Source organism: Numida meleagris, chromosome 6 (assembly GCF_002078875.1).
Source record: "Numida meleagris isolate 19003 breed g44 Domestic line chromosome 6, NumMel1.0, whole genome shotgun sequence".
NCBI lineage: Eukaryota > Metazoa > Chordata > Aves > Galliformes > Numididae > Numida > Numida meleagris.
In genome coordinates, this window is record NC_034414.1 from 45,093,283 (window position 1) to 45,106,137 (window position 12,855).

At 33.7% G+C, this 12,855-nt stretch overlaps 1 protein-coding gene across 19 annotated transcripts in view; it reads right to left on the minus strand.

Moving 5' to 3' along the window:
- EFCAB11 (EF-hand calcium binding domain 11) overlaps positions 1-12,855 on the minus strand; it is a 106,406-nt gene that overhangs the window by 92,043 nt on the left and 1,508 nt on the right. For 11 of the 19 annotated variants that reach the window (XR_002440354.1, XR_002440355.1, XR_002440352.1 and 8 more), the window contains exons 3-5: positions 9,287-9,332; positions 6,949-7,050; positions 5,483-5,573 (exon numbers count right to left, since the gene is read on the minus strand). Coding sequence is in view for 10 of the 19 variants with exons in the window: in XM_021402361.1 (XP_021258036.1) it covers positions 5,483-5,573; positions 6,949-7,050; positions 9,287-9,332 (239 nt within the window). In the remaining 9 variants the exon portion in view is untranslated. Of the gene's footprint in view, positions 1-1,786; positions 1,895-2,318; positions 3,404-5,482; positions 5,574-6,948; positions 7,051-9,286; positions 9,333-12,855 lie in introns of those variants that run through there. The other 8 variants (XM_021402354.1, XM_021402359.1, XM_021402357.1 and 5 more) reach the window with 4 other exon arrangements.

Consider the following 12,855-nt stretch of genomic DNA (forward strand, 5'->3'; position numbering starts at 1 on the left):
ATAGCTCTCAAGAGGTAAAGAAAAAGACACGTATAGATGATGTGTGATAATATGAAAGGCTGCAAGACAGTTGCTTAAGAAACAAGAACAACAAAGGAATAAACTACTGCAGGCATCACCAGAGCTGGAATGACATTGTACTGTGTACTATGTTTCCATGGCAACTAGCCATATGAAAATGAATGTTTCATATTCACTGTGCTCTGCAGTATATGTCTATAAATCAAACTTGCATAAAAGAGCATAACATTTCCTCCATGGGGTTGCTCTGAAAACCAGGTTACTTTTTTCATTATTAGATAATTACATGAAAGAAAAACGAGACAATTAGGTCATCTTTTCATATGGAAAGTACCAGTACATACAAGAGTACTAGTACACCTCTAGTGTGACATCCTATCAATCTAAGAGTGCAGCAGTGTAAAACCCTGATGATGCCTTCATTTCTTCCTTAAGATCTGACTTAGGCTTGCTAGCTTTAAAAACTGAATGAGACCTTTCTGTCCACTTTTGGGTTTTAAGACGTTTTTAATCATTTAGAGACTCACTCACATTCACATGTGATTGGTTTTCAGCTTATTTCTATGGTCATTTCCATTATCATAGTCAGGATTTACCATGCAAACACCTATTTTCTCTAAACAGATGATACGACTAAGACAAATATTTTCTTACCAGATGCAATTAATAATATTGTATAATTCTAATTCATATTCACATTACTTATTTTTTTTTAGAATTTGAGTTGTTTTAAAAGACATGTTCACTTACAGACAGCAATTTATCACAAATTATTACTGCAAAGGATATGTCACATTTCATATCAACATTGCGAAATGCAAAACAGCGTTATTATAAAGAAATTCTTTTCCCTGTTTAGCATCAAAAAGAGCCCCATTATGAAAGAACATATCATCACGTATCACCACATTTACTATAGGAGGTACCTCTGCAGCTCAACAAAGAAAGTTGACTTTTCATGGTACAATGGCACTTTAATGAGGTGCATACTAGGCACATGAGAATTAAGTTCAATAGAAATGCAGTTTTATCTCAAAACCAAGAAAAATTACACTACTGTTAATTTAAAATTGATGCGAGATTATAGTCAGTTAATAAAATCAAGATAAACTGAAAATTCACCTACATTTTGTAAAACTTCTGCAACAACTAATTGCAGTATATTACTGATAGTTGTAAGAAAACAATCCATTAGGAGAAAGAATACCTACATTAAATATTATTTTAATCAGCGATATGAAAATACGTTCTGCCTTATTCCCACTCCAATTTAAAAAAAACACCAACAACTAAGACCACTTACTATACTTAAAAACACTACTGAAAGAAAGTATCTTTTGTTTTTTCCATTAAATAGAGCATTTAACACCATCCCAACCTAAAACTCAATTAACAAGTCATATTAATCCACTACATCTTTTTACATTAAACAGTGTTAAATTAAAGCAGAGGCATTAACTGTGTGTTTCATATCCCTGCCTTCCAGTAAATACAGTACAGTAACAGGTCACAAGCTCACTTACTGAGTTTGCAAAGCCTGAAGACTGAAACTCTTCTGACTTTGTCTGAGTTTGCCTGACCTGCCTGAAGCTTTTTACTTCCTTTATCTCTAACATCAGTTCTTTTAAGGGTCAAGAGAGTATACTAATTTGTTCTTCTTGTGTTTATACTGCACAAGCACAGAATAAATTCTTGTTATTTCAGTCTATTTAAAACTACGTAAAATTAAATATTTATAAGTATACAATAATAGAGAAATACTGACCTGGCTTCACAGCAGAGACCTTCCAAAATAACACACAGCACACAGAGCAGAAGAGCACAGCATGGAACAATAAGATGCCGGGCGCAGGCTAACACTGGAGGACCATGACTATAAACAACTCACCAAGAGTCAGTTAAAGAAATGCAGACACGGAACTGTACAAATCCGGCATTACAGATGATAAAGAGAGCAAAGAACAAGTATCTAAAACATGTAAAATGTGCTATATGTAACAAATTTGGATACAAAGGGGTTTGCAGACCTATGAAGAAAGGGAAAGTGCATAAAGTGTGTCAGCAGATGTATTAAAATGATTGTAACTGGATGATGAGAGAGAGAGAAAAAGAACTAATCCCCAAGAATTCCAAACTCCTCCTGGTGAAGAAGCCAGGATAATGGCAATTCACCCAACCCTGTCCACCTGCAACCTGTCACAACAGGACTGAGAGGGGTAGTGAAAGACTTCGAACAACACCAGAAAGGAGTAGATGTTAGGAAGCGCGTGTGATAGATTTAACTGTATTATTGAGACTTTTCTGTAATATAGCATTTTGTATTTTATTTTTATGTAATTTTTTGATTTATATTAGTAATTTTTCCTTGACAAGACTGCTAAAATTTCAGTTTATTAACAATAAAATTTGGCTTTATGTACGTGGTATGTCTCCTTTTAGCCATAACAAGATTTCAAATTAACAGTTACACAGGTAAGATAAGAAAATAATCCATTATTCTTTAGCTCCTTACTATGGTATATAAAGAAGTTTTAAGACTGCTTTAGTATTCATAAAACACACAAATGATAAATACAAGCATTTCATTTTCAAGCCTTACATTCGTTAAAATCAGTATAATGTGTATAGATTCTTCATAATGAGCACGTTGGACACCTATAAATAGAATCTACTTGACCTGAACAACTTCAGTGGGCTTCTTCATTCTTAATACCAATCTGTTACTGACACCCTCCCTTCCCTGAGTTCTGCATAGCTAAAATACCCTTGCTTTCAGTTTTATGAAAAAGTATATGTTGAAAATCACACTCTAGGAGAAATTAATTCCCTGCTCTGTATGGTAGGGAGGGAAGTTAAGTATTACACACACGTCTTTAACTTCTTTCCCATTTCCTATAAACCCTTGCAACATGAGCCACAGACTCAGTTTATACACTAAAGCTTAATTTCATTTAAAGTATAGGAAAATAACACATGGAGCCTTCCATCAGTAGTTGACATGGCTCGTAGATAGCCTGTCCATTAAAGTGAAAGTTTTATAAACAAACAGAAAAAAAAACATTTTCCTTTAACCATTTCATAAAGCTCTGAAATATAACTATTAAACTTTTTCTCAGCCTTCCGCCCTTACTGGTTAGCATCACGGCATGGTCACAGTGTACAAACTACATTCATTTCAGATGAAATTAAACAGGAGGTTGTGTTTCCAGTGGGCACCAAAAGCACTCCAACTTCTAGGGATCATTGAGACTGTTGACCAGACTAGAATTAGTCCAAGTAAACTCCTCAGTGAATGTCACACAGGTACTGGGTCTCCATCAAAAACTTTCTCCTCTACGGACCAGGTTCCTATGTCCTGTATTAATTACTAACATATTCACAGCTGTAGAATTGACATGCGATTAGAATCATTATAACATGACTGCTAAACAATAGAAATACATATGTAAAGGATTTTGCTTAACCCAAAAGACATATTTAAAAACTACGTTCAGCCTGGAAACTTTTTGATCTCTATACTAAAAAGAGGGAAGAACAAGAAACATATCTATAAATACGAGATTATATACACTGTGTTTGTTTTAAAAATCCACAGCAATATAGACTTTGTGCTCCAACGACATTAGTGCTTCTGAAAAATATTTATGTCCAAAATAGTTAATCTGGCTTTTTTTCATAACAATTTTAACCCAATTATAGAATTTAGGAGAAAAGTCTTAGTTATGTTTCCCTACATAAAGTTCAATATACAGATTAAGAACTAAGAGAAACTCAAAAGGGATACGCATCTAAAAGAGAATTTAAAATGTAGATTAAATGAGAAGGAATTTCATTCCAAATTACAATTCTGATGCATTTAATGCAGATTTGGCTATTACACAATACTATTGTACATTTTCTTTCAAGATTAACCAGAGAAACATGCAAAATTCTGCTTGAAAAATATATTTTTCTGTTTTACTTTTCAGGTTTGAAGCCTGATCTATAAATACACAGTCATAAGTTGCATTTGCTGGACTGTGATACTTATTGATTAATATGCTAGCAGAACTGCTGTTGATCATGACATGTCTTCTTCACTAGATATATTATTTACCATAACAGCAGTTGAACTTGCCTATATTTAATAAATTGATCACGATTGAAAATTCGAAATTGGGAAATTCCGTTCACAGAAAGAAGGACCACAGGTTTCCACAGCTATTTTAAAATACGAAGCTAAGTCTGAATTTATTTGACAGTTCTTCACATAAGAAAAATAATGACAAAACATTAAACACAAAACATTAACTACATATGGTATTCTTATATAAAGAGCCTTAATATTCAAGAAAAAGTATCTAATCACTTAACAGAAATACTGGATACTAGGGCCTTCATAAAAATTATTAAAATAAAACACTCAAAAGGCACTTTAGCTAGTCTGCTTACTTTTGCCTATTCATTTCTTGACAGTGTATCAAAAAGTGATAGCAGAAAAATTTGGTTTTCAAGAAAATAAACCTCATAACTTAGAGATTATTTCTACCTAATCTATAGTATATATTTATAAAGATCAAGCTTGAACTGTCTACAATCTCATTCCTTATTACATGATGTGATATGACTTTGTTGTTGTTATTAATGAGTAACAAGAAGATACTTGTTAAAATATGCCCTACCAAATGAAATAACTCTATTCAGCCCTCAGAAAGTGACAAATTTCTGAGCATTGCAGTTGACCATATAGATTACTAATGTTTTTTCTTCAAAGGGTAACTTTCAGCATGCAACTATAAACCTGAAAACTGCACGCAAACTAACACGTATGCATGAGTAGATAAAAAAGCTACCTGATGCCATGCCTCCAAAACTGAAGCTCTTCCAATGACTGAGATACTTCCAAACAACTCATTCATATCACAAAAAGAAAGCTTTATGCTTTGTAACACATTGTCTTTCAAAATACTTTTGAAATAATGTTTACTTGCAACTGCTAAAAGAGATCGTTGTTTTTTTTTTTAAATGATCCATAAATTACTCTCAAAACGTTATCCTTTCACTCCTCAGCCAAATCTCACCTTACAAAAGATCTCACTAGTGCACTAATTTAAATTCTAAAGTTTTCAACAGTTTTTCAACAGCTCATGAATGCAGATTTTGTGACTACAGGAGGGATATGTAAGAGTAAATAATTACAAGCTTCCCGAGAAACAGTTCAAGCAACAATTTACTTTCTGTATTTAATATTATTATTGTATCACATGTATTTTATGTATTATTTCCACTGTATTTGTGTTGTTCTTATGTTATTTACATGCATATTGTCTATAGTATTCATCATTAAAGGCATTGACACAATAACATGCTGAAGCTTCTATCTTCAACTGTACAACAGAATGTAATCACTTCAGTTAACTGAAATATATACAACAAAAAGACCACTATCCAGACTGAATAAGGATTTCTCTACTAGTCTTACCTGAAGGCTTCAATTATGATTCTCTCAGATAATTTTGGAAGAACAGAATTGAAGGTTTTCTTAAAGTCTTCAAAAGTCAAGAATCCTTTATCTTTTAAATCACGATTAGGCAAGAGAAAAAATACAAAATTTTATAAAACTTCTTCATGCAACTATGTTTGTATAGGGCTAATCAATTCACAGTTCTGAAATGATTATACACTAAGTAATTTTATTTTCAAAATATTTTAGGATGGCTACATTATATGGAATGAGCATATACACACATACACTGACAGTTCCTTTGCACCACTGTGACTTCTATTCAAAAGTACTGTCTATAACACCCACAGCTCTCTCCTTTAAAATTTTTCACTTTAACAGTAGACATTTTGAACTGAAAATTTCAAACTTTTTTAAACTTTTTGTTTAAAACTGTTGAAGATCCTGAAACACATCAGTCTGATATCAGTTAATCAATCAGTTAAGTTATGAATTCACTTCCAGATCCAACTAGAAAAAAAAAAAGCATTTCAAACCAGGCTATCACAGATGGTGTGCAGCAAATAGCAAGACAAACAAAAGCTCGGTGCTTGAAACAGTTAAGTCCTTTGAAATAACTCACTAAAAATAACACTTCAAAAGCTACTTTTAGTTCAGAGCAAAAAGCTGCAGTGGATGCTTATCTGATCATCCCAACATCTGATCTACCATATGTTTCACTTTCACTCATTTCAAGGGCCATAGTCCTATCTCAGGTCAGGAAGAAATCAGGAAAAGATAGTCTCAATGTCTATTTAAAGAGAGGCTCCTGATGAACTTTTCTTTTTCCAGCTTGGTGATGGGAGATACTCTTTGTTTTCTAGCAGGAACAAGAAAGAATCACCACATCTACTTCACAAAAAGTACATGAGAAAATTCACATTACTTTGGTTTCCATTCCTTCATCTATTATATGAGGTAAAAAAAAAAAAAAAACAGCCACCAAATACAGAAATCTCCAAAATATGTGGCATAAACAAATGAGTGGAGACATATGACTATAAGTAACAGAAATAATCATAGAATCCTTAGAGTTGTAAGGGACCTTTAAAGGTCATCTAGTCCAACTCCCCTGCAACGAACAGGGACAGCTACAGCTAGATCACGTTGCCCACGGCCTGATCCAGCCTGGCCTTGAAGGTGTCCAGGGACGAGGCATCAGAGGCAGGGAGAATAAGTAGGTAGGGTGAATGGCTTAGAGATCTGTCTTCGAGGAGCTCACAGTACAACAGACAACCCAGAGCTATCAAATAGAATGTTACAGTCTACTGTCTCTGACTTATTTATAGTAAATCATTGCTGTCTTTGTTACTTTGGTAACTTTTTACTTCATGTGACAGCATTCATGACATCTCATCTTAATCTCTTCTTATTTCCTTCAGGTGTTCTGCTTTGCTTTATTGTTTTAGAATTAATACTCAAAATATTTAGAAGAACAAACTTACCTTGCGTGTCAAAAGCTGTGAATATTTCCCTTGTTTCATCACTATACAATTGTGCAGATTTCTTTGCACTCATGAGATTTAAAAACTTTTCAAATAACATACCTAGAAAAATTGGAAGTTCAAATAAATCTCCCTGAAAAAAAACTCAGTTTTATTTTCCTCCCTAAAAATGTGTATGATTCTTTAATAAGTATGAATCATTTGAATTATATATATCAATGCAAAAATAAAAAAGGAAATAAAGGTCTTCAAAGTTTGCTCATGTAAACATTTCACTGTCTTTTAAATTTTCCGATGTATTTTCTATACTTGAAAATAATGCATCTGTTTATATTTCCTTCTAAGTTATCTGCCAGCTGATCTTCCTTTGCGCTGGAATGAAATGTGGACGTTTCTAAGTCAATAAAACTTCCATGTCATGGATAAAGATCCATAGATGCTGCATAAACAATGTATCTGGCATCATTCCCAGCAGGGACAGAACTCTGAAATAATCAGATACAAATTCATATAAGATTCACAATAAAATTAAACTTCTATGTGAATTGGTTATTCTTCCAGTGAACTACATGAAAGTCTTTACCTGTACATTTATCTTATCCTTTTAATTAATGGAAAAATGAAATAAATTAAAACACACACCTACTTTGCAAGTTCTGTTTTAATTGACCATTTATTCTAAAATCGAACCATAAAATCAAGAAACAAAAATCCACCCTCAAAACTCCAGGCCTTCTCATGAAATATGCAAAATTTCTGATAGAAAGATTTCTGCAGATACATTTTGTTTTGGCAAAGAGAGCACATATCAACTCAAACAGTCTTTCTCATACTTTCTAACATATGCTTTATGCTCATTCTTAACAGTTGAATTTTCTTAAAAAGTGACTGTATCCTGCAGGAATGTTTTTCTTTATCAAATAACATAACAAAAGCTCTGCAATTCTCTCTCTTTTGATTCATTCATTTTCTTTTCTTTCTGCAGTGGTTCAAAAGCACAGCTCCTTCAGCTCCACCTACTGTCTCAGCTGAAGTCTTAGACTCAAAGCTTACAGATTTCTGGTGTTTCTTTCCTTATTACTTCTAGAAAAATTATACATTAAGAACTACTATATTCTCAATTTCCAGGATTACAAAGACACGTTGATTTCAACTGCTAGGCTACTCATGTACACAATTTCTTTAATAACAGAGGTTGCCAAAACATACTGAACTTGCCTGCATGAACAGCTTTCCATTCAATTGGATAACTAGGAAAATGAAACCATAAAAAGCAATATAAGATTTCTATCTATTTATTTTTCTCTCTTTCAGAGTATTTCAGAGTAACATATGAGCCCAGAAAATTATAGTATACGATCTTCATTTTACAGAATGACTCCTACAATACAGTGCCACCTATTCACTGATCGTGAGAGTTGGCAATTTATGTGCTACTAGAATGGATTGCAAAGGTATCTCAACACACAAAAAGGTCACCTTAAAAAATACTCAAACCATCTAGATGATGACAGAGCCATAGTCTATCTTCATGTATTCATTTGCTAATTTTCATTCAGGCATTCATATACAAGTTTTATCTTGGGGAGGAGTGGGGAGAAGTAAAATTCTTTTTAAGAGTGAATGAACATAGGTTTTGACAAAGTTAGAATAAACAGCCTTTACAATGCCCTTCAACTGTATTGGTACAAGTTGGACCACACAGCGAATGGGATAAGGGAAATTACTGACAAAAGCAGCCAAGTTTTTGACAGTTTTATTTTGCACGCTAATCAATTCTCCAAAACAATTTACCACACAGCCCCAGAAACAGATGTACTAGCACAACTGATAAGGCCAAGGATGAGAAAAAAAACAATACAAGTAGAACTAGGTAAGTGGGTGTTGCTACAGACAGAAATATTTATTGAACTGTGAGAAATATTTATTGAATTGTGCTGTAAGATTTGTGTATTTGCCCAAGTGAACAGTGAAACAGTATCGAAAGATAAAACGTTTTTAATGAAAATCTTTTTCAATACTTATCAGCTTGAAAACCATTTTCTAATTACTTTTCTCTATCAGTGATCTGTATAATATTAAGAAATGCTACTCTAAGAAGCAAGAATAAGTTCAAAAGTGAATTCCAAGCTAAATTTAACATAAAAGCACTAGAAATATTCCAAAACTCAATGAAATCCTATAATCCTCTTTAATAGTTACGGTCAGCTCATTTATCATTAATCTGCAAAAAGTTTCTCAAAACTCTTTAGAGGCCAAGCTTCAGACTTCATTTATTTATAAGTTTATGAATGAAAAAGGAGTAGAGATCATTGACAGATTGATATTTATATATTACCTGAATTTTCTGGTCTCACAGAAGACATTATCGAATCCACCTCCACCTACAACAAAGAAGATGTAACAGTGGTTTTCTACAGAAGTGATAAATCTCAACTCTGTATGATGTTCAAATTATATCAATAATACGTGACTTCACTAAATACTCATCTCATAATAATACATATTATACTACAGTATCATAACCAATGCTATTTAAGCAAGAAAATATCTGATTTTAATTATAGAAAAAAAAACACACGCTCTTCCTTGGTAAGTAAACTAAAAATATATGTGAACTTTACAAAATCCTAATCAAAATACTAACCTCAAACAAAATATGCTTAAACAGGCATGGTTAACTTTATGCAGATTGGAGTTCAACTACACATAAAGAACTGTAACGTGCAAAATAAATTTCTGGAGGGTCAGCCTCCAACATTTTTTTTCCTTTAAACAAAGAAATAATTTTCTGATTCAGCATTCAGATTGTAGCATTTCCTGAAAACTATTTTTGATCAAATTCATTTGGTAAATCAGACTAAAGCAGTAAATAAATTTAAAAAAAAAAAAATCTGTTTGCATCATTCAGCTTGAAAACCTATCCTGAAACAAAAATTTATTCCTGTTTCATTTTTCATACTATATACATCCTTTAATGTCTTTCAATAGGATCTTATCTCACAATTTTTCTGACAGAAACAAAGGAATGACAGTTGTTGGTTAGCATGTTACCAAAATTCTGATTTATTAGTCTGTCGCCAAGATTCACTAATAGCACAAAGAAAAAAAGCTAAACAACCTGATAAAAAACAATGATACTGACTTTTTAGAATTGTATTAGGAGCTGACAGAGTGGTTACTAGCAAAGGTCTTTGAAAAATTTAAGGAATAAAAACGGAGCGTATATCTAAGAAATCAGAGAGGTATTCATTGGACTGTATTTATACTGCTTTCTAGCATGACTGAGTGTTCATAGAATCCTTGGAGTTGGAAAGGACCTCTGAAGGCCATCTAGTTCAACTCCCCTGCAATGAACAGGGACATCCACAGTTACATCAGGTTGCCCATGAATGCAACCTCTTCCATCCATGCTATTAGAATACAAGACTGTACATACTTGCAACACTGAAACATTTCACACAGGAAGAGACAAGGTGTTGGCAGCTTTTACTGCAATTGAAGTATAGCCTATTCTGGAGAACAGACACGCCAAACATGCTGTGACTGGTTAACCTAAGTCTATATATTCCATTTGGCCTGCAACGCTTTTTTTCGGACTGCGCTGGGCAAACAGATGAGGGAATTCTCTTTAGAATGCTTTAATAAGATGGGCCAAAGAGCAGCTGGAATTTGTAAGCAGCTCTGAGCTCAGATTGCCTTTCCATCCTCTGGATGTCAAGGCACCCTGCTGTTGGCATCTTGATCAGCAGCAGTTCTGAGCCACAGGTGTCCTGTTGTGAAGGGATGGAGTTGGGTCAGAGAAAAGACTGGACATTTTTTGGCCACTGAACACCTAGGCACAGCATAGAATGCTTTTGCTTAGACCTAAGTGTAACGTATAGCACCAGGAGTGAAACTTCAGCTGAGAAAACAAAACATTTTCATGACTATTATTCCTGCAGTACCCTTTTCATTTGAAACAATGTCTGAATGCACAGTTAGCTAGCTGATTGAGTGTTGAAATATGTCCGTGGTTTAAAATATCAGTTAAAATATTCTAGGGGAATACATTTTCATGCATACTTAGTTACCTGTCCCAGAAGGTTTAATTTAGAGTAAAAAGTTCAGAATCTCTTTGAATAAACACACAATAACAACATTTAAATAAGAGTTGTCTTAAAATACAACAAATGATTTAGGAAAAACGAGTACGAATGGGATTCAAATTTTCAGGTCTTACTCCCTTCAGTAAAGAGTTCATTGGTGACATCTTGTGGGTAAAGTTAGCATAATTTTTAATTTATAGGATAAATGAAAACATGATGAAAAATATGCAGCAACAAACTACCAAAAATGCAGTCAACTGACTGATTCCAGTTGATGATGCTAGATAACTGCCACTTCTACTGAAATAAAAATGATGTTAGTATGGTGAGTAGTTGAGTAAAAGTTTTTGTCATAAATTAAGTAAAATTTGTCCACTGTTCCCTGTTTCTTGGAAAGCTGTAGGAAGTACTGGTGTCATGATTATTCTTAGTGACTCCAAAAAATACAAGGACTATTTTTGTAATCCTTGATTTCAATCATTTTGACAACAGGAAAAATGCACAATAATATACTCAAGAGCTGGATTCCAAACAATTTATGGGGCCATAACTTCAAAGTTTAGTTCCTATCTGGTGTACAGAAAGCATTATGTTTTCTAAAGCTATGTAAAAGCAACCAGAAACACACTAAAACGTTGAAGAGAATGCTTACAATGCTCAGTCATTAGCAAAAAGGATGGCTGTGCCATAAGCCATACTTTATGCACGTTAGAGACAGCTATGAAGAGAAGGATCTGTCTACCCAGGGCTTTTAGTACTTCACAATAAGTGGTCTGGATAAAGGGCAGCAGCTGCTGGAATTGTGGCCACTTAAGGAACAAGCAAAACCACCAGAGGACAGAATCACTCCTGGAACAAATGTTTTCAATTAATTTTTGTGCAGCTGCACAGACAGAATAGTCTATAGCCAGGTGGTCACAGCACTGTCCAGAGACACAACAGGTGTGACATGGCACCTTTCCAGGAAGAAAGGACTAAATCTCCACCTCCTTTCTTCCTGGGAGTCCTCCACTTCTATTCTCTTCCCAAGAAGGAACCAACAGTGACTTTGTATACACAGAAACTGCTCTTATTTGAATGCCTTAATCATGCTTTCAGAACTCCTACTGGAAAAAAAAAAAACATTCAGGGAATGTAAGAAAAGAACATCTCATTTTTAAGCAAGTGTATAAACATATACAGGAAGACAGGTAAGGGGAAACTGAGCATTTGCAGATTTGGAATTCAGCAGTTAAGATTCACTTTAGTTACCTAAATTATTTTTACACCTGACTCTAGCTCATTGGGAAAAATATTCATAACTGAAATGTAACAGATTACTTCTTTCACAGTTAAATAAAACTTCTATATGATTTTTACATTAACTGATCATATACAAAAAGTTATCTATGATCATCTTAGGCTATTTTCTGAAAATTCACACGTAAAGAAAAAATAAATAGAAAATTATTCTCAAGTGGTCCCTGGGGAAGAAGACTGCTCAAACTGCAGAAGAAAGTTGAATCATAATTTCTTTGCTAAATTTACAGTACAATACAGTTACAGTATATTGGTCAAGTCTGTACTGTCACACCATCAGAAAAACCTCACCGAAATTTGAAGTCTTGTGTGCATTCTTTACATTGTTTTTGAGATCACTTACCTTACTAGAGTAGGAATGTAATTTCTCAAACTGCATAAAGCTGTAAAATTTATCCTGCATCTTCCTAGGAGTATTCAACATATAGCTTCCTCTCAATAAAACTTTATTTTGTTGTGAATTTCATACAGCTATAGATTTATATTAGTGAAGTCAAGACTAAAAAAATTCCAACTTCCA